The 23,032-nt window shown below is 38.0% G+C and overlaps 1 protein-coding gene across 1 annotated transcript in view; it reads right to left on the bottom strand.

Annotated features, from left to right (window-relative positions):
* Window positions 1-593: 593 nt before the first annotated feature.
* EYS (eyes shut homolog) overlaps window positions 594-23,032 on the bottom strand; it is a gene marked incomplete at both ends in the record, with an annotated part of 656,806 nt that continues 634,367 nt past the window's right edge. Inside the window, 3 exons of the mRNA XM_079532608.1 lie at window positions 594-1,792; window positions 10,684-10,845; window positions 22,737-22,909. Of these exons, the coding sequence (XP_079388734.1) occupies window positions 594-1,792; window positions 10,684-10,845; window positions 22,737-22,909 (1,534 nt within the window). The remainder of the gene's footprint in view (window positions 1,793-10,683; window positions 10,846-22,736; window positions 22,910-23,032) is intronic.

Below are 23,032 nucleotides of genomic sequence, written 5' to 3'. Positions count from 1 at the left end.
TTTAGCATGAAAACAGTATCAAGTTTTGCTTTTTTACATAAATGTTTATGTAATGGATAGCAACTCAGAAGTTAGGGAGAGCAACTTCATTAGCTGAAATAGAGTCTTTGTGGATGTTATTTTTATAAACATGCATGTTTAACCCCAGATATATGTTTTTTCCACCTACAAATGTCAGATGTTACTCTTAATCATAAAACTGCAACATTAGAAAAGAGGCTGTGCATACTAATAAAATGTAGCTTTTTCTCCAAAACTAAGTTGTCCTTGTCCACAAACAATATTAGATTGACAACCATCCGTCTACAAAACACAAAATTATCTCCAGCTGACTAAAAAAAAAAAAAAAAAAAGAAAAGAAAATCAGACTTCATTATTTTAAAATAAATACTGAAGAGTATATATAAATAGGAGTAAATTAAAAATTCTGGCCACATTTTACGTATATTATTAATACCCATCATTAAAACAGAAAAAGGATTAGGAACTATTTCACTTATTTTTGTACACAAATTCTAGATTGTCGGTTTAATACAAGAGGCAGTACAAAAATGAAATGCAACACTTTCAAGGAATCTTAATTAGTTCTTCAATTAATTTCTATGATCTCCATTATGAACATTATAACCTTCTCCTTTCATGAGCTGAATTTTCCTAGAATCTTGGAAGAGTGCAATATCTTTCATTTTACCAATGAACTCCTTCTGAAACAGCCCTACGGTAACTGTATGGACTTCTTTGCCAATTTCAAATCCACCGAAATAACAAATTCCACCATAGTTTAAAGCAGTGTATTTTCTGTGTGGATCAATGTCTTCAAAAATAATTAGCTCCTCATCAAGATATACCTTCACACATGTTTGATTTTGAATTACAGTAACAAAATGCCATCTTTCATCAGAACAGGTGGAATCTTTGCTGTGAATCATTGGAACAGAGATTCTTTCTCCAAGATTAATCACAACTTTTAATGTTCCGTTGGCGAGGCCAATGGCAAGGAAATCATTGTCTTCATCTTCAGCTTTTCCCAGCCACACCATTAAGCCCTCAGTTTGATTGGTAGTAAAGTTTAAAGAAATACGACTATACTGGAGATCTCTTTTTCCATAAAGGGGATCTATGTATTTGATGTAGGAATTACCAACAAACTTTGCTGTGAAAAAGCTGATTTTGCTGTCACAGTGCTTACCTGACCAGCCTAGTGCACATACACAGGTATATGAAAGCAAAGTGGGCTGGGGAATACAGAGAGCTTGCGGCCTACATCTGTTCTGCAAGCAGTGAACAGACTCTTCACATGTGTTCCCTATCCATCCTTGTGGGCAGGAACAAGAAAAGCCTGAGCTTTCAACTTGGCATGTTCCATTGTTTTTGCACACTGAATATCCACAGGCGGTTCCGTCACAGTCGCCAATATTGGCTCCACCTTTGGGATCCGTCGCAGTCAGCTTCAGTTCTTTGTCATTTATAACAACCTCTCGTATGCAGCCACTGAAACCTGTGGGTTCGTTTTCTGTTGCCATTGAATTCACAAGATTTAGAGAGGATACCCCTCCAACGTAAAAATCTGTGTGCGTGTCCAGCACATTCATCCCAGCACTGGCTGTATGGGTAACATTGATGCCATCCAGATCCAGGTAGCCTTCATTACCAACTCTTCCTACTCTGAGTACATGCCAGGTCTGCCCATCAGCATGGACCTTCTGAATAGCCCGTAAGACAATTATTTTGTCTCCAAGATTGTAGCGTAGCTGTATAAATCCATTTGCTAATGATATACATAGAAAGTCACCTGTAGAAAAAAGTAGGAAATAAATTTACTTTTAGAGGCAGCATGCTGAAGAATAATCCTGATGCTTTCATGCCTGCATTTCTCAATTCCATAACTTATTTCCAGCAGCTCTGTAGCATCATTTTTCTGGAGGCCGCCATAGCAGAAAGTGTTAGGCTGAAGTGTCTTCTCATGTACTACTGGTGTTTTTGCCTGACAGGCAATATAAAAGGCTTTGAACTATTACAAGCATGAAGGAAAATATCTGGGAATGTTAGGAAGCAGGAGCTGAAAGGAAGGTATGAAGGGCAGAGATAGACTCCAACAGGGAAAGACAACAGAGAGGCAGAAGAGGAGGGCAGCAGGGTGTGAAAGAGTTGCATTTTCTAACTTTGTAAATGTTTGCCCTCAGAAATTAGTTAGTTTTTTTTTGTTGTTTGTTTTTTTTTAAAGGTAAGCTAACTAAATTGATAAATAAGCTTATTAAATTTGCATATACTTTCTCTCCTTGTAGTTATCAGTAAAAGTTAGATTTTTATGTAATGTTTCCCAATGAAGAAATGCTTTTTAGATTTGGAAAGTGCAATTTCCATAAAGATTCCACATTCTTAAGGGTGGACCTGTTTGTAAAATTAATGAAGTTTGCTTTTGTTGCTGATTGCTCACCTGTCTTGTAATCAAGAGCTAGAGAAGTTGAAAATTTCTCCAACACCTGGCCTACAAGGAAGTTTTTGATAGCTATGCAGTGTGACAGTGGTCTGTCTGAGATGACATTAGAAGACAGTGGTTTACACAGTTTCGGCAGGCTTAAGTTAACCACAGTAACTCAGATACAAAACTAATGCTGCCTGTTGCTAATGTACTGTAGTTAACTTTGGAGCTCTGCATTACTGCTGAAGCAGATCTGTTGTTACTTCATCTGCTTTTAGGGTAAAAGGAGCTTATGGCCAAGCATTCTGGATTGTTCAACACAGGTTTGAGACCTCTTCAGATACAAGTAACTCACTCTCATGCTATTTGAGAAGAGGAAAAAAAAAAAAAAAAGAAAAGAAAACTTTCTACCTCCATCTCTCTCCGAGGTTCTCAGGGCACTTTGCTACTCCTCAGGTTGAGTTCTGTGCTTTTCAGATGATGATTTGTCATCTTAGCCTTTGGAGAACAGCACTTTTATTACAAACTTTATGATGTGCATGCTGATCCTGGAGTTCAGCTCAGTATTTCTCCATGAAGTTCAGGTACTGCTCAGGGACAAATGGCTGAAAATATTTTAGGGCTGGAATAAAAGGTTTTCCTGGAGGTAAACTATGGGTGTGCCTTGGTTACTTTTCACTTTGACATTTGACATTTTTCAACAAGGGAACTGTTGACCCGCCCTATCTGAGGGATGAGTTGCACAGCTGAAGTTTGTGTGGGCTTATGCCATTTTAAGGCTCGCATCACCATTTTAAATGAATAGAAAGCATCCTGACCACTGAATTTCCCCTCTCAGCAGTCTTAGCATGGAACAACATGAAGCAAAGTAGTTGCGACTGTTTTAGGCTAAGCATTATCCCAATCCATCCCATAACTAGCTGGGGCCAAAGACCTGAGGAAGCTTGCTTTTGTTAAGCAGAAAGGTGAAGACATCCCCAGTTTTTCCAGGACTAGATTTCAGGGCTGGTTCCTATGTTCTAGAAAATACAAGACAAGACACAATTTTGCTTCCAGCTTTTCAGATTAGTATCTAATCTAGTATGACTATTTATCTCTATTAGCATTGTCACAAAAGAGCAGAGACTCCTGAGGTAGGCACTTACATTCATCATTTTGCTGTGCATTCAAGCCTTTGCACAACCTGTTGGAGGGTGTGCAAGGAACTGTAAGACAATCTGTCTCAATAAGTTTACATCTGCCTCTTTGGAAATAGGCTCTTTAAGCTCAACTGTAGCCTGAAACAACATGCAGGACCCTGGGTGCTGGACAGAATTTTTGACAATTACAGCTTTCAGTTCTGTTCTGAACTATACCTTGCTCCATCATCTTCCCAGTTTAGGAAAACAGAATGATAAAATTAAAAAATTGAAGAGGTTGTCATTGCAGGTGTTGCCTCAAGCAAGAAACTGGGTTTAAAACACTTTTACTTGCAATACCAAATTCAGAATTGTCACCAAATGAATGAAGGTTAAAATTGCTCCACTTTAAAGTGAATATTTTTTCTTTTCTGTAGAGGAAGTGAGCACCCTATAATAGGTATCAATTTTTCTTCATCATTTTGATTTTCAGGGTTTCATCATGAAGGTGTTCAAGTCTTGCCTGCTCCATGTCCAATATCCAGGTTCCCAGAGGCCAAGTCAACTGTGTCCTGAGTAGCCAGTTGCTAAAACTAGGAATTAATGAGAAGTCTCACATAGGTTCATCTAGCTACAGCTGTGAGATCTGGATTATCCACAGTTGTATCTATTTACATGACTTCTTATGACAGACTCTGAATGCATCACAAAAATGTTCAACTTCTACTATGAGTAAGTATGTAAATCTGTAAGTAGGTTAGAGTCACACAGTTTTAAACTCTCCCAGACAGTAGCAATGCTATTTCATGTTCAGACTCTATCTAGACAAGCAGATGTCTCTCCATATCCCTATCTTAAGTGGGGAGTATGCTTAAGCAGTATCAACTCACCATAGGAAACTCATCTGCATAGTAATGTGTCAAGGCTGTATATTAGGAATGCGTTCTAACAGTGCCTCACTCTGAAATATCATATGCATGCAGAAGAATTTCAGTGTGCAAAATGCTATGACAGGATTAAGTTTGCACAGCAGCATTGGCCAAAGATCTCTTCAGTAGCTGAATTCACTATCAAATCTGCCTAGTGATGATGCATTTCCTAGAAGGGCTGAACATACTATCAGAGGACATTGGGCTGACTGACCGTGGGTAGGGAATCACAGGTGGTATTTTTAGCTCTTCTCTTTTAGGGTGTCTTCCCCACCGTGACTCAAAGTCCACCCTTCTGCTCCATGCATATGTGAATGAGGCAAAGTCTGTCTTATCAGAGTGTATGAATTTATTCCTAAACTTCACTGTAAATTAATGTGCACTGATAGATTTAAGTCTGAACTCTTACATGAGGGGTTGTCACCCCATTAAGAGTAAAGAGGATTTCCCAATGGTTTTTAAGGCTGAAGAGGTTTCCAAAGCATCCTTTCAATTCATTTCAGTGACGTGTACCTTGTTCATGCAGTTGTCATGTGCCTCAGCAACAGGGAGATAACTCCTTGCTTGTCAGAAACTCACTGATAAGTTTTTGTAGTACTGAAGATCTAGGCTTCTTTACCAAGACTCCTAAGACATCTGACACTTATGCTTTATTTCTTCCTTTATTCTTGAGCAGAAGCCTCCACAGCGTGATTTTCTGCTGGGAACAGAGGCTTCAGTGAGCTCGGAGCTTCATCAGTACTGGAGGGTGCAGTTCTCAAGAGCTTCAGTCAATGGTTGCAGAACAACTGTGGTCTTAATTCCTTCAGATCTCTGACACAGCGTTTCTGTTTGCTGCCCTCAGTCTGTGACTTGTATTGCTATTACCTCACCTTTGTTTCCTCTAATTGAGGGCAAGAATGCCAGTTTGTGTAGTTGTCATATGAGGCAATAATGTTTCTTACCCCTCTCCTTCCACCTTCTATTTCAGGAACATTCACTGATCACTAGCACTGTGAGTCCCAGAGTCATAGAGGGAAGCAAAAGCAGAAGAGAGAAAGCCAGAAAGAAGTGTCACACAGGGAAAAAGGACAGAGAAAAGATGAGCATGATTTCCACTCTTCTGCAGTCTCTGCTACTAGTTACCAGCCTCGGCAAGGTTGAAGTTCTAATGTTTTTCAGCTTACTCTACATCTTTTTACTCTTGTTGGCTTTAGGAGCTTGTTAGTTGGACACTCTGTCTTTTGCCACACCTGCATGCACACAGCTAGGCATCAGTCAGATGACAGGTTACAGCAGCTTCTTGCACCTCTTGTAACTTGAGCCTGGTGATGACCATAGCAGGGTCCTTAATGTCTAGACATTCCTTTATAGGAATTACTCCACATACATACAAACTTTTATGGAGTATTAGAAAATTATTATACTCCCTGTACAGAGCTACGTTTCATGGAATGCAAGTCTGAGAACAAGTATCAAGCCAGAACCCTTAATCTCTTGATTTAGATAAAAGTCTCCATGTCAACTGGTATATTCTACTTTCTGCTTGGAGCACCATCCCAGAGCAGAGGTTGCAGATAGGATCCAGAACAATCTTCAGATACCATGATGTTCATTCATCCACAAGGAGTAGGCTATTTTCTCTTTGCAAGTTAAACTTTTCAGTCTCACACTTCAAAAATGCTGTTCTTAACAAAAATATTTTTCTGTTTCATTTACACACCACTATCACGCTACCATATATCAGCAGCTAGCATGAGTCACCTTTGTTGAGCAATCTCAATTTACTTGCCTCTTTTTTGCTTTGCTTGTGCAATACTATAATACAATGTCGTAACGCTATGGTGCAATGGAAAGCACAACAATGACAGCAGGGTACCAAAGTTCTAGGCTACAGTAAGTGAGGATGAGCCCAAACAGAGCAGTCAGAGATATAGAATAAAAGGAAGAAAAGCTACTTACCCTTAGAAGATCTCAGGCAGGGAGCTCTAGCAAGGCACTCTTGCCTCCATTACTAACTCTTACATGAGGTCTGGGAAGGGGTGGAGCTAGGATCCACCCCTTCTGGTCACTCAGCAGCATTGCATGCACCTGAGCTTCCCTGGGTTGGTCCTGCCTTCCCACCAGGTGCTCAGTCACTGGTTCAGGCTGGGACTTTGCATTTCCACTACAGTTTGCTATGAGTCCTCATATACAACAGACATAAGGACAATGGGGATGGCTGTTCTATCACATAAGCAAGTGAATAATTCTGCTTCACAGACTGCTAATTTAGTCTATATGAACCATCTTAAAATCAGATGAAAAGCAAAAATGATGCCCCTGTTGGCTACAGAAACATGGACACCAATAGCCAACCTAGCCACTGTAAGATACTTTTCTACTCTTCTCTGTGTAAGTATTCCAGCAATTCTGAGTATTTTCAAAGGATTTTATCCAATATCATGATTGAATTTTCACCATAAAAATGTCTTAGGAAATGACGTAGACATCACACACCCATAATCGTTTTCTCTTAGTTTAGGTTCTTAAATTGAAATGCTTTAAGTATCAGGAATTGAGGTTTTTCAGACCAGGCAGGTGGCATATTCCCAATAAAAGGAGACAGAGCACTGTTGTTGCAAATGTTGAGTATTAAATTTAGTGTGAGTCACCCTATTCTGTTTATTAACCTGACTTCCTTCTTAGTCACCCAGCATAACTGTTCTTTCTCATCTCATCACAGAACAAACCTTTCCAGCTCCTTGGCCTCAACTCTTGAGTTGTGCAGGCAGCCTGCAGCATATTTCACTTTTATGAACAAATATAAAGCTTTAGTAGTGGTATGACTTAATGAAAAATGAATGCTCTTCAATGTTTTTTACCCAGAGTGACAAGGTCTTTGAGTATGCAGAGTGGTTTCCACGTAAATGACTAAATTATACATTCTTCAAGCATCTGCTGGGCATCCAGATGAATTAAAAACTATTAAATGGGGCTCTCGCACCTTCATTAGTAGAAATGGGACACAGTTCACTTGTAAAATGTAAAGTGGCTTGGCCTTTTACTGACACTTAGCTGAACTCCAAATGCTGTATTATTTGCAGAGATATCACTCAGAAGCAGCACATACAGCTATCTACATTTTCCACGTGTTTACCTTGCTGGCGTACAACAAGCAATCAAAGCAGGGGAAAAAGCTCTTTGTCTTCCTATCTGCAAGTTTCCAAACTAAAATATGTGCATACAGTTCACTTATTCTGGACCTTTACTTCTTCCTTTTTTATTTTTCCTTTTCCTTGCCATGCCTGCTCTGCCCTCCCCACTTCCCATCTTCTTATTAACAACTATATACCTATTTAAAATATTGCTAGACTTTGGAACAACTTTCTTAAGAACTGCGCAAATTAGTTAATTATTAATAATATTAATATTAGTATTGAGTCAAGAAACAGTTGTCAAAGCAAGAAGGCCCATGACTGACAGAATTATGGGAACTTCTGCTAACAGACTGGTGAGATGTCTTCTAGTGCTTTAAATGGGTGTGTTTAAGTAATCACTTTGTTAGAGGAGTGGAGACTGGAATCAGCAGATCGAGTTTTGAATAAAGACACTATCCACCCTTTTCTAGAAATGTAATATTTTTTGAAAAGAACAAAACAAGAAGGAAATAGTTCAAGGAGAGACTGGTGGTTAGTTCTTTAACTATTAATGCATTTTTCTGATGAGAATATGCCCCTGAAGTCCCTTGCAGGGAAAGTCCCAATGTACTATTCACATCAGGTAATAAGCCAATGCACAACTGTGTCAGTGTGACATGCTACAACTCAGTATCATTCCTATATTAGCTGCAGAGTCAGATCTCCTTTCTTTTACAAAGCAGACTTTGTTGAGTGAGAAAAGAGGAAAAGAGGAGGAAAAACAAACAAACAAACAAAAAAAACAAGAAAAAGGAAAGGAAATGAAAGGAAAAGGAAAAGAGAAAGGGGAAAAAATAAAAAATAAAAAATAAAAAGGAAAAGAAAAAAAAAGAAAAATAGAAGAAAAATATTCTAATTATTCGCTATTACGAAATTTAGAAAAAGATCTTGTGGTTTGGACAATCAATTTATTAAATCTTACATAACTGCACAGAAGAAAGGGATTTATACAAAGTGCTTTGTAAACTAATCCCCACCAGAAAGCTCTTTCACATCTGTTGGCTGCTAAGAATACTTCTGAGTCCTTCATCAGCCTAATTCTGTCTGGATTTGACAGGATTAGATTAAAGCAAATATCAAGGGCCACACGATTAGCTTTTCCTAAATCTTTTAAAACTTTGGGGCAGTGAAAAAGGTAGTGGGAAATGTGTAAAGAAAGTAAATTAAGCTACAGAAGACATTTTTTGTTTTGAAATGAAATTCATATGGTTCTAGAGATTGATTTTAAGAAAATATGCCTTTCTGCACAAACTATACATTCCTGAAGGGCAGTGAGGGCACGCAGATGCTAAACCACTCCTGGCCCGAGTTAAACAGGCTGAGCGCTCTCTTTGATGCTGCCAAAGAGATATTTAATTTCTTTATATGCTAGCTGTTTCCATGACCTCTGACTATTCCAGGGTTCTTTTGAGAGAGAGCCTTTTTTTCTCATCTATTTTTCATGGCCCATGTAATGATTTAGTTTACACAGGAGAGAACTATGCACTGAGAGTCTCAGAATTTGGCCTCTGAGTGATAGAATTATAAAAGATTCATTGTAGAAGACATAGTTCTTTGAAAATAAATGTATTTGTATTACAGATGTGCCATCTATTTTTCTTTAAAGCTGCTTCTTCGTATATGGTTGTAATTGGAACAAGACAAGCCAGCACTCTATGATATATTATCAACCTTACCTAACAGCAGCCTGCCAAAACAGCTGTGCATAGAATAGGAAGGTGGTAAATTGGGTGTATGTCTGTTCATACATATGCACATCTGAGGATGCTAATTCAATTGCCTCAAGGCTCTGGGCCTTGAATGAAGAAACAAAAAAATATATGATCAATAGTTGCGTACTTTTTTATCACACAAAGCCCCGCTGTGGCATAACATTCTGCTTAATACAATTGAGCATTTGCTCTCACATCACATTACGAATGATTTGTGATGCTTCTGTTTAAAAACATGCAAGACATCACATAAATGCAATGTAAAGATGAGATACATTAATAAAATATAGTGCAGAAAATATACATCTAAAAGACCAAATTTTAAAATATATCTGCAATGGCCAGCAAATTACATTTTTGGCATGAAGTTTTAGGAATGTTTGCTCAGTAAAATTTAAAAGTTTATTTAAAATTTAAAATTTTATAAACAGTAGAAATCTTTTACTGAAGTATGTTTTTCATTCTGTATATCTGGAAAACGCAGAACTTCAATTTTTTTTTGCATAGTGCGCCAGCAAACTTTTCAGTACAATAGAAGTAACAGTTAAACTTCTGATGAACCTTAGTGCTCTTTCACAGCTCTCTTTTGCATATTTTCAGTTTTATCTGTTTTTATACTGCTTTAGTTTCGTTCATTCTAAAATACTGGGCCAAACTCTCAGCTTGTGAATCCTAGTGTAGCTGCACTACAACTATGGAAGCAGTAGCAGTAAACACCTGTTGAAGATTACATTTGTTGAAGATGCAATTGCTTTTCAGGAGAAAATGGTTTGTTGAATCAACTTCATTAAATCCTTGTTGACTTTGGACTCATCTAAAATTTTCTTATATGTGTTTGTTCTCATGAACGTGATTATTCACAAGGAGTTACAGGGACTTAACATCACTTCACAGAATCATAGAATCACTACAGTTGGAAAAGGCCTCCAAGATCATCCACCTACCACCAATATTGCCCACCAAACCATGTCCCTCAGTACAACATCTAAACATTCTTTGAACATCCCCAGGGATGGTGACTCCTCCACCTCCCTGGGTAGCCCATTCCAGTGCTTGACCACTCTTTTGGAGAAGAAACTTTTCCTAAAATCCAACCTTAAGCTCCTCTGGCACAACTTCAAGACATTCCCTCTAGCCCCATCACTAGTAGAAGAGACTGACTTCCACCTTGCCGCAACCTTTCAGGTAGTCGTAGAGAGCAATAAGGTCTCCCCTGAGCCTCCTCTTTTCCAGACTAAACAATCCCACTTCCCTCAGCCACTCCTCATAAGACTTGTGCTGTTTCTTCAGAAAAGCAACTGGGTATATAATTCTAGCTAATTCTAAAACTGGGAGTATCCTTACCTGACTGAGTACCCAAACGCTGTGCAGTGTAAAACAGGATACCATCTGGAGAAAGAGGCTGAAACTGCAGTTTGATATGGGTCTTATGTCGGATATAAAAGGGTGCAAATGACATCCATGATGATTCGTTACTTCGGAAAGATGGATCACTGATGGAAATATCTGAAAATATAGGAGGAAATGTCTTCTTATGAAAGATACTTGAGAATACTGCATCATTGTGACACTAGTTGCCTACAGGTATTCTGTGTAGTTCACATATGCTGAACATATACTTCCAGTTCTTTCCTTCCTGAAGGCTAAAAAGAAGATGCAGAATAAAAGTCACGTAACAACAGATGAATGCCATTTTGTTTTCTGGGTGCCCCTATTTTCATTGACAATCTAACCTGCAGTTTTCATGCAAACGAAATGTGATCTGATTACTGTTCATTTACATAGAAATGCAAGTGTTATTTTTACATTTTATAAAAGTTTAAGCAAGAGTACTTTTGTGAGAGTCAAGATAAACAGTCATTTATTTACTACACAGACAAAAAGAGCTGAGTCTGTTCACCCTGGAGAAGAGGAGGCTCCTCTAAACTAATTTATTATTATTCTGTGGTTGTTAGCTTCCTGTATTTGTGGCTTAGTGGAACACCGCAACACTAGTGGTGACCACAATAGTCAAGCTACTCAGATGTGCAGAGTACTTTTAGCTCTTTGTTTAATAAACTCTTTTCACTATTTAGTTAACAGCAGTACTAAATGTCTGAACACTAAGCGCTGCCCCACACTTTCCTCACAGTTTTTCCACTGAACCTGTGTTCTTTCTTGTCTGAAAGACCAACATCTTTTCTCATTTTGAAGCTGCAGATTTCCTAGAACGTTTATAGAAACCTGCTTATATTATCTTTCCATATTTAATTTTTCTCCATAGCATCTGCCTCTGAATTCAATTCTCATCCAGTTGCACCCTGAACTGCCTATCACAGATGGGCCTTAATTGTAAGACTGGTATACAGGTAGCATGCTGCAAGACATGTAATTTGTCTATTTGTCATACAGCCTCCCTCAGAACAGGATTCAAGGTGTTCCTGGTGGATTGTTCCCAGCAGACAGATGCAGCATTATGCAGGATTCAGATCTCTCGTCTGTTGTCAGTACTTGATGATGCCTCAGAAAGTAACAACACAGCTGGCCTTTTAGTTATTTTCCCCCCTAGGTTACAGCTAATACTTCCAAGGAATGTGCATAGATTTAATTAACATCATGCAATCTCAGTTAAGTCTAAAAGTTTCAACGTTTGTAAAACTGATTACAGTGGATTTATGAAATGGCCTAATGATTCGAACAGAACTTCTGAAGATCTGCTACTAAACCTACGCATACATTCTTACACAAACACTTTGCATTTACAAACCACTCCCATTTTATGCATCAAATAGCAGTTGTGATATCAAGGCTGTACAATGTCTTTAGTAATACATTTTGTCAGAAATGAGAATTTTCTGGCATCTATACTTAAAAGATGATAGTACTAAAAATGCTGTCCTAAGAGCAGCAATTACTGAGTAGGATAATATTAACGAAACTTGTTAATCAGATTAAGTGATGCAATGTATACCATTAAAATTTTAAAAGCACTATCAGTTACAAAAGACAAAACAAAATAAAACTTATTGTTAGTAATTTTCATACATTTTTATGTGCTTGTATTTTTTTATTTGATAAGAGACAATATTCTCCAGTAGCAGTTAAAGATTCAGTCCATACATTGGTGGCTTCATGTTTAAAAATCACTCTGAAATAATAATTCATTTTGTTCATAGACATTATTGCTTTCTGCAGCAGTCAGTCAGTCTTCTACCAATTTTTTTTGCACAGCAAGACTAACATATGGAATAAATGTGGCACAGCAGTCAATCTTATACTAAAATATGCTGCTGCTTATGAGGTCAAACTAAGTGGAGTGCATCTTCAGGTCTTCATGGCAGACTCAGTTTTACTTTGCCAGTGTAGTTAATTCTTCACAGCTTATGAAGGAAGCATGGACAACAACTAGGGTAAAAGCAAAATGCAGCAGGTGAAATGCTATGTTGCTTATCATTAGCAGATATAGAATAATGACTGACATGATAAAAAGCCTTGGAGCAGAGGGAGAACAAAGATGAAAAAAAGGTGATTTTATATTATCACTCAGAGTGAATTAAACTCATGTCTTTATTGCAAGCAATATTAAAAAATCTCAGCAACAAATGCCAAAATGCCTTAGAAAGGCAGTATCACTATCCAGATGGATATCAAGTAAAATACTCAATTTAATATACTGTATTACTAAAGCTTACTTTATAAACTTTAAAGGTGTAGATATTTTATTTCCATTTTGCTAAAAAATGCTGCTATTCCCAATAAAACTATCTGAACAAATGTCAGAAAACAATGTCATATTTTGCAACAGGACTGACTACAGAAAGTGTCAGAATAACTTTTAATTTGCATGTGAATTATCCTGTAAATCCTGTAAATATTGATTGAATGCACGACAAAGGATCTGACTTGACAGGCAAAGGAAACCAAAGGCTGGAATTCTACTGCAGCATACAGTGATGATCAGAATAAAATCTCATTTTTTTTTGCAACACTGCATTTATAAGTAGACAAGCTTTTAAGCTGAAAGATAAGACAATTTAAGATTTTCTATTTGCTTTTATGGCAGGCAAGTTCAAAGCTAACACGTTAAGTCAAAAGCTGAGATGATACTTCAGCTTTGTTTTCCTGGCAAAAAACCTTCCCCCCTAAGATAAGAAAATAAGTTTGGCAAAACTTGCACACCACAATTGCTCCAGAGAAACTCTGCTAAAACAACTGAGATAAATGAATGCCTTTGCCAGTTCATTAAGCTAAATTTGTAGGACCTCTACTGTGTAACTTTTGTATTACTCATTATTGCAGTCAGCACTGCATGGTATATGTAAGCACAACAGGCATTTAAGCAAACCTTTTTGTTCTTTATCAGACCACTGCTTGAAACTGATTACTGGTATCCAATGAAGCTATGCATCTCTGAATAACACCAAGACAACTGAACTCTAAATCCCTTCAGATCAACTAGGGCTACAGGAAGACACAGCAAGTTTCTGCAACTACTGTTGTTGAAGTTTGCATTTGTTTCCATCCAACACATTTTGTGTCCCTTCTTCTACTCTCCCTGAAGTACCCATGCTCATCTGCCCTAAGGAACTGCTGTTATGAACAAAGATTTCTAGGTTATTCTTGCAGCTCAGTTCCCACCACTGTAGAAGTGCTTGTACACATCTCAACCTACTGCCTCAGGAATTACACTGTAATAATTTATTCATGCAGCTTGCTGCCTCAAAACTTACACAAGCACATTCTGTCGTACAGTCTAAGAAGAAGTCCTGCAGCAGAAGATGTAACCATCAACATGAAAAAGTGAGATAAAACACCAAGAAGAAAGCACAGAGGATGTGAAAGCAGGGATGGGCTACCCAACAGGATTACAGAGCCAGCACCTGAGCAAAACAGGTGCTGTAACACCTGTAACAGGAATTAGGAATCTGCAGGAATAGAAACTGGCATGGGATGCAGAGGAAAACAAGAAAGACTTCCAACAAAAAGACTAAGGAAAATGTGAAGCCTCTCCTCAATGGAGTAGGGACCTACTGACATAAGACATGGAATAAGCCAAAATACTCAAAGCCTTGTTTGCCTTTCAGAACTGGTAAGGTCTGCTCTAGCCTCCCAGGTCCCGGAGTCTGGTAGCAAAGCCTGGGGAAGTGAAACACTCTGTGACAGGGGAAGAAGATGGGAGCATGTCAGTCAATTGGGCAAGCAAAGGCAGGGGATTGCCTGAGAAGTCCAGTAACACCACAATGCTGCTTGCAATTGATAAGCTTTGAAAGATCGCAGTGATTACAAGAGATTCCTCATGATTCATGGAAAGCAAAACATCACATTCTCTAACAGAGGCAAGAAGATTTGATGCAGGGACTTTTTGCCTAGTCAACCTCACTTCACTTAGCAACTATAATGGAGAAAAATATTTCTAAATGCAATATCAAAGAACATAAAGGACAAGATACTGACAAGGCTAAATTATGCACAACTAGCGTGATAGCTTTCTTCGAGGAGATGAATGTCCCTGTGACAAGCCAAGATGAATGAATGCTTGCCTTGGGTTTGGCAAGGCCAAAGCTATACTAGTTTGCCATACTAGTTTGTTTTTCTTCATTCCATATATAAACAATCCAAACAAGATTTTTCACAGAAATCTATCACTTATGAATATAAATATACTGTCCTGATCACACCATAATTTTTGCTTCAGTATTTGTTTTATTTTGTTTTAGTACTGTTAGAAGCCAGGCTTGCTGTCAGGGAGCAGTGAGAGCCTGGATTGATAACATGGCTATCAGAACTGAAGCCTCACCAGCCTGGCTGAGGTCTGTAAGCCCCGAGTGATGTGAGCAGGAAAGATCTGGAGGAGCAGTCATGGTCAGCTCTGGATTCCAGATCTAGGCTGGGTCAGGGTGATGAGGCAGAGCTAAGGTCAAGGCCATAAGTCAGCCCGGAATTGGGGTCCAGGTCCAGATCAACATGGCCCACTACAAGGTAAGGCATGGATGTTGTGCTGCTGCAGTTCAACTGGAGATCAAGAACAAGAGCCGCTATTTAAAAGCTACTCCTGAGCAAAGTGGAAGGATATACTCCTGCTGAGGCTTCTTAGCAGATCTGCCTTCGAGGCTGGACACCTGCATCATTTCTAGGAGGTCTGAGACCAAGAAGACAAACCACCAGGAAGTAGTGGAAGGATGCACTCAGGAACCTGGCATGTAGAGTGCTGCACTAGCACTTCATTGGCATTAAAAACAGTTGTCTGAAACCTTTGAAGTGACAGATGTTCAATGTTTTGGTTCCTTAATAGAGTGAGAAGCTTGACCAGGCACTTTTATTTTCATTTTGCAAATAAACGAATGTGGCTGCTTGAGCTGCTATTTGTTTAAGGTTGCAGCTGAAAGATTACTGATCCTTCCTTCTCTCAGTCTTTCCATCTTTCTTTCTCTCTTTCCTTTGAGTAGCTGTTTGGATGAAGTAAAAAAAAAAAATAAATAAATAAAATAAAATAAAAAATTGTAATTTATCTAAACTGAAATGTGTTTTTCTTTTCAGTTATCACTGTTTATTTAATCTTTGAGGAGCTAACGTATACACAGCCAACAAACTAGTTCATGTACCAAAAAAAACCCAAACAGTTTAACTTCCATTTTTAGTGCATTAACAGGAATTAGATCATGTTCACAAAAAATAAAATAAAATAAAATAAAATTGATTACTAGCACAACTCTAATATAAGAGTTAGAAAAACAAATTCACAAAACTTGTAATTTTGCTGTACCTGCAGCCATTACTAAGCCTTGTCTCTGAAGAGATGACTGAGGTAATCATTATTCTCAACAACACTGGAACAAGTGATGGCAATTTTGTAAGTGAAGTCTCCAGTTATATTTGTTGAAGTGGAGCTGTAATCTCTACTGCTTCCTGACTATGTGTCTAGTTAGAAAGTAACATCTGGGAGCATATGGTTAAATCCCCAAAGAAACCCCTAGTTTTCTGAACTGTAGACCTCCGTATGATACATAGTAAGAGAGGAGTGCTTAGAATAAGCTAAAGGGGCCAGCAAACTATACTGTACTGCATTTCAGTAGTTATATAAAATTTTCCTACAAGAGATTAGAGGACATAGGGGATTAATGAAAAAGAAAGAAAGGAGAGAAAGGAGAGAAAGGAGAGAAAGGAGAGAAAGGAGAGAAAGGAGAGAAAGGAAGAAAGGAAGAAAGGAAGAAAGGAAGAAAGAAGGAAAGAAGGAAAGAAGGAAAGAAGGAAAGAAGGAAAGAAGGAAAGAAGGAAAGAAGGAAAGAAAGAAAGAAAGAAAGAAAGAAAGAAAGAAAGAAAGAAAGAAAGAAAGAAAGAAAGAAAGAAAGAAAGAAAGAAAGAAAGAAAGAAAGAAAGAAAGAAAGAAAGAAGGAAAGAAGGAAAGAAGGAAAGAAGGAAAGAAAGAAAGAAAGAAAACCTTACATACCCAATAGCTCAGAGGTATTATATTTTTAGAGAGATGATTTCAAGCATTTGGTTGACAATGAAAGTGAATGCCTGATCACTAGATATGTGATGAAAGCAAGAGCTACACATGTTTAAACCATGCCTAACTTTGGTACCAAGCTTCCTCCAGGCACTGTAAAGCTCTTAAGATGCTTTCAAGATGAAACTTGCAAGAAGAAACACCCAGTTTGAGAGTCCTCCAATGGAACCATTTCTGCAGTGGAAGCCTTCAGTTGTCTAACGACTGAAGACTAGGGTACTGAGCAGCACTGTGTCTCAGTGCAGCCTGATAAAATAATTGATAAAGAACAAATTATCTAAAACTTTATGAATCTGTTTCCAAACCGAGATCTTCACTTAATCATATCTTGAACTAGATTAGGTCTGATAACAGATTGCTATCAACCAAGCCTACAAGCCATTCTGCTCAATCCGGAGCATCCTCCTCCAAGGCTCCATTTGGTTTCCTACACATAGACACCCATTGCTATTTCACAGCCACTTTCTCCTTACCTTCATGTGCCATTCCAGAAAGGCACAAATGTCCAATAGGTCTTGTAGCATACCAGTGAACCCTAATTGGATGCTTTTGGATACACGTTCAAATGCCAGAGCATCTCAAGCAGCATTGAGCATCTGCCTTTAGACAAACTTCTGAGCAGCTAAATAGCACCACTTCCTCAGCTGACTAGATGTTCATCAACCATTATGGCAACTAAGCTAATCATAGAATGGACATGTAGATACTCAAATCTAAGTGTCATGTTTATAGGAAATATTCTACCCTTGTCACAGTTTCTATCTCTGAACACTTCCACAAAGTAAGGTGCTTATCATATTTTCAGTTAATCATTCACTATTGCTGAGGAAGTCTGAAAATAATTCCAGAGCCATCCTGTTATGTAGTTAGCTGGCTACACTTTGTTGGTGCTGCACTGGGTACCTTGCAGGAATTATAGCTGCATGACTGAATTTTTATTGTACTATCACATTACTCTTGGCTGATTTAGTGGCATTACTTTTGTACTGCAGATCACTTCCTTCTCTTCTCAAGAATAGTTTCCACTAGAGTTTGGATATGATTAATCCAGGACACATTTAAATATGCAACTCAGCGTATTCTACTTCACATTTTGAACTATACAGTTAAATATTGCAAACACATATATACTTGTGTCTGTGGCCAGTGTTAGCTTTACTACTACTGACAAATCAGAAAGTTTAGATCTTTCTGATTTTGATCTTGATGACTTAACATGCTAGTAAGAGCCTGCAGTTGTCCTTAAAATGGCTAAAAATTGAAACACGGTAATATTAAAATAGTTTGTATGTAACACCAGCAAGTTTACCTGCATTGTCAGACAAATCAAACAGATCATACATGTGTTTATATTAAGTTCCCTAGTTACGGTAAAAACCGTGAGCTAAATCACACTGTGAATTAATATGTCTTACAGTAAGATTAAATATACATTAAGAAATATTCTAGGCTATGTAGAAAGATAAAGATCTTTACAATAAGTAGTATTCCAAAGCCAGTTTCTTCTACTTTTATTCCTCCTTTGTGGCTACGAAGATGAAATAGAGACAGAATTCTCTTCAGTTATTTTACAGTTGGTTTCTCAGGTATTTGAAAAATAGTGCTGCATTTTTGTATTGAATAATGGAATTTGACATCAGAATGTCTAGAAAATTTACTTCAGCTGGTAAACATTGACAAGGGAAATTTTCAGTTGTTCATCAAGGAAATTGTTTTACTGCTTGATAAGTATCCCATTAAACTGTGAATAACAACAATAAATATCTCTTTTGCATTTCCTTTCTTTTCAAGAGCTGTGCAGAACGCAGCTCTGGAATTCAGAAGATGAGGTATAGTAGAATAAATCTATTGTACCTTTATTTTTTCTGTTTAAATGGTAGCACATTCCAGTATGATGCTTTGAAGTCAAGAGAAGTTATTTTAATTGCTGTTGTAGAAGTATATGATACAAACGAACCCCTTTAAATTTGAATGTGGCAGTTTTTCAATTTTAAGTGCACTTAAAAAACTTTCAAATTTAAGTACACTTAAAATTAGTGTTGTTGATATGTATGCAAATTGATCAGCAACTGTTTAACAGTACCCAAAGCATCCTTGCTAAGAAGAGAATTGCTGAAATTCACAGGAATGAGATGAAAACTGCTTATTTTAGCCACTGCAATTCTTTACCAATGCTGCCATCTACAGAATCTTTGAAATATTACATTGCTGTCCCCTTAAAAGAGAGTATTATCAGTTCTGTGAAATCTTTCCATTAACTCCTCTGAAATTACAGATATTCATTCCTCTACAGAGCCAAATAAATTATATAGGATATAAATTTGGATAGGATATAAATACTAAGCATATGGCTTAGTATCTAGTGGAATTCTAGCTTACGAAGGAAGATGATTCCAAAAAATTGTTGAGGTTTTCTACTACCTTATGTGATAGTGTTTATGTCAAGATGAGAGACTTGTTTTATTAAAAACATGAAAAGAAAATAAAAACTAAAGAAATAGGAGCTCAAATTTCTTTTGATACTAGAAGACTACTTCAGGGAGATGTCACACAGTTGCTATATTAATTTTTCTCAGACAAATCTTCATTATTTGCCACTACAGGATTAAAAAGACTCACAGAGGGTCACTGCTGATATATGAGTAATAAACAGCTGAGCTGCAATTTAGTAAAGACTGAAATATAAACGCAGACGGCCATTATCAATAATAAGTATGTCAGAATGGAATATTTGGCTTGAGGAAGTGATCCTTGAATCAGCTTTCTTGGGCCTCTCTTCCATCGAGGGCTTTATCTTGCAATACTTTATTAAGGAGATCTTGAGAAGGTCAAAACCTTCTCTCCTAAAGTCCAGAGTTGTAAGCTTCTTATGCACCTCCTCACTGTCCTAAGGATCTTGAACTCCACCATGTCATTGTCAAGGTAGCAGAGGCCAAGGACCTTCACATTCCCCAAAAGCCCAAACTTGTTAATGGGAACAAGGTTCTGCATAGCGCCTCCCCTTGTTGGCTCTTCTATTACTTGGAGAAAGAAGTTATTATCAGTGCATTCCAGGAACCCCCTGGATTTCTTACGTCCTTCTGTGTTATCCCCCCAGCAGGTATCAGGCTGGTTGAAATTCTCCTGAAGACCTGGGCTTATGAATGTGAAGCTGTTCCTATCTGCTTTTACAAGACTTTACCTGCTGTCTTTGTGGTCAGGTAGTCTGGGGCAAACATCGATTATAATATCTTCTAGCCTAATGTAATAATAACTCATAGAGTTTTGGTCAGCTCCTCATCCATCCCCACGCAGAGCTTCATGCACTGCAGTCAGTCATCAACAGCAGGGCAACACCGCTCCTCATCTCCCCTGCCTGTCTTTCTTAAAGAGCCTGTATCCTTCCATTACAGCACTGCAGTCATTGGAGCCATCTCACCACATTTCTGTGATCTCAATAAAATCATCACCTTCCAAACATACGCACATCTCAAACTCATCTTGTTTGTCCCCCATATTGCATGCATTACTTGCCAGGTACTTGAGAGAAGCACTCCAACATGTTGTGCTCCTAGAAAGTGTTTGGAGGATTTCTCCATAATGGTGGCTTGTGGGTTATGGAGCAAATCATCTTGGATGAGATTGCACGGCATGTGCGCTGTGTCCAGGGGATCAGGCCCAGCCAGCACGGGTTCATGAAAGGCAGGTCGTGCTTGTCCAACCTCATTGTCCAAATGCTTCTTCAACTCCAGCAAGCTTGGGGTGGAGAAGCCCGTTCCAGTGTTTGACCACCCTCCTAGTGAAGAATCTTCTCTTGATATCCAATTTGAACCTTATTCTATGATTCTATGACTATGATTCAGGGGATAGTAGTTAGAGGGTTTTTCATCTCTCATGTGAATGTTTTTATAAAGAACAAATATATACTTTTAGTGCTTGTTAGGTGGGTTATTACTTTATTTCTGTCAGCTAATATTTACCTCTAACTTCTGAAGTCAGAGTACTATCTCTCATTATTGTGGTTCTAGCTCTACTGCCCTGTTTAGTCATTTCACCTGATCTATTGCTGTGCAATCCACATCATTATCCTGTATTTTCCAGTTGCTATTATTTGTAAAACCTGTATTTGTTTTTACTCTTTGTTATTCTCCTCTGATTTTTTTTTTTCCCCTCATAAATCTCTTCTGTCCTTTTCTCATACTTCTTTCCTTCTTTTGTGCACATTCATTAGTCTCCATAACTTAATTTCCCTCCACTCTCTTCTGGTCCCCTGGGCCATTCATTCCTCTCTGTCTCCTTTTCTTTTGGCTCCAATAACCACCATAAATCCAGAGATAAGATGTTCAATCTTGATAAACAGCTGTTTTTTTTTAGCAATTTGCCATCCACTAGAAGTGCAAACTGGGCTTTGAAAAATCTCATGATAATTAATTACTCTGCCAGAGTAAGGTTAAATGCAGGGCAAAGAGTTTGTTGAGGACCAACAGACCCTATTTTATAAAGAAAGCTTTTAAATAAAACAGAGAGGAACCCTCTGATTGCATATGTGCCCAACCCATTTGTTTTATGTTTGTGTTACTCTTTTTTGTTTTAACATATATCTATAAATAAGTTTTGTTACTTATATACATTAACTCTATTATATATTTTATGTGCAGTCCAAGACAATTCCTCTTCACTCACTGTGGCCCAAGCAAGCCAAAAGACTGGAGATCCATGCAATATGTTTACCAGGTGAAGGAATTACTAAGAGAATGACAATCTTCTTTTAGGCTGTTGTGGGCATGGATTAAAAATTTTAGAAACAGTTTCCAGAAGCTATATTCTCTTTGATTTCAGCCTACAGATAGCAAATGCTGTCTTTAATGGGATTTTTAAACCGTATCAATGGATGAGGACTGACCATCAAGTCAGAAAAAGTTCAACTCATCAATTTTGTGTTTGAAGCTTGCTCTATAGACACAACAACAAGAGTGGCTGGACTTTGGCAGGCAGATTGAAATGGGAGCTATTTAACAGTAACCAGACTTCTTCAAAAGATGTGAAGAGAACATTTTGAAAGAAATTCACATTTCTGCAATACTATTTTGAACCCAAAAGCTTGAACCTTCAGAATAGAAGGTGCAACTCATACTACACCTCTTTGCACACAGAAGCACTTCACTCTCTTAGAGGAAAAGTCCCTGAACATGTAGCACTTGTGTATGCACAGTGTTGGATACTCATTTGTACAATTTCTTATAGAAGAAAACACCTTGATAAAGGATTCCTATAATTAAGTGTGAGAGACAAAAGACAGGCAGATTGAGGACACGTTTCAATGGAAGAAAACCAGGGAGAGCAGACAACTGAAGATTATCACAGGGATGTAACAGGAAACATTCTTGGAGCATCCCTATCGAATAGCTAGTGAAGTGAACAGCTGCCTCCCCACTAATATCAGCGCAGGTTGGATAAGATCCCAAATGCTTACAGTTTCTGGTGTACTTCTGATCTCTTAAATATATGTCCCAATGTACTTCATTAAGGTGAGCTTGGGAATTGAACTAAGGAAAGAATCTTTTTAACATTGCACTGGAATGCAATGTACCCAACAATGTACCCAACAACGCCTAGCTGCCTCTGAGTTTGGTTGACTAATTTGGAAAAAAAACAACCAACCAACCAACCAACCAACCAAAAAAAAAACAGAGGGAAAAAAGGTGATGAAAAATTAGCAAAGTCAGAAAGCAATATCTAATATTTCATAGTTTTAAATGATTTGTTTTTTTTTCATAGAAAATAGCACCACTTATTTATTAAATAAAATCTGTTTTGTACTGTGTGACTTTATTTCACATTACATTCATATGCAACAAAATACTGTGTTTTTTATCTGCCTGGACATTATTATCAAGCAACTCTATGTACACATGCTATTCACTTGACATACCTTGTTCGCAATAGGTGCCACTTGTTCCTAGAGGACAGTGGCACGTGTAGCCATTAGGCAATGGCACACAGGTACCGCCTTGCTTGCACAGATGTGGAGGATCATGCTCTGGATCACATACTGTCACCATTTCTGTGCAAAATGCACCTTTCCATCCAGCCAGACAGTCACAACTATGGTGGTTAAGTGAAAGGAAAGAATGCAGCGTTATTTCCAAAAGAAATCAATATTTCAGTAACAAAGTAATGAAGATATTCAAGCCTTGTATGCCTATATTTAATCTTTTGCTCCAAAAC

Source organism: Tetrao urogallus (assembly GCF_951394365.1).
Source record: "Tetrao urogallus genome assembly, chromosome: 2".
Lineage (NCBI taxonomy): Eukaryota > Metazoa > Chordata > Aves > Galliformes > Phasianidae > Tetrao > Tetrao urogallus.
This window is presented reverse-complemented; position numbering and strand designations above follow the sequence as displayed.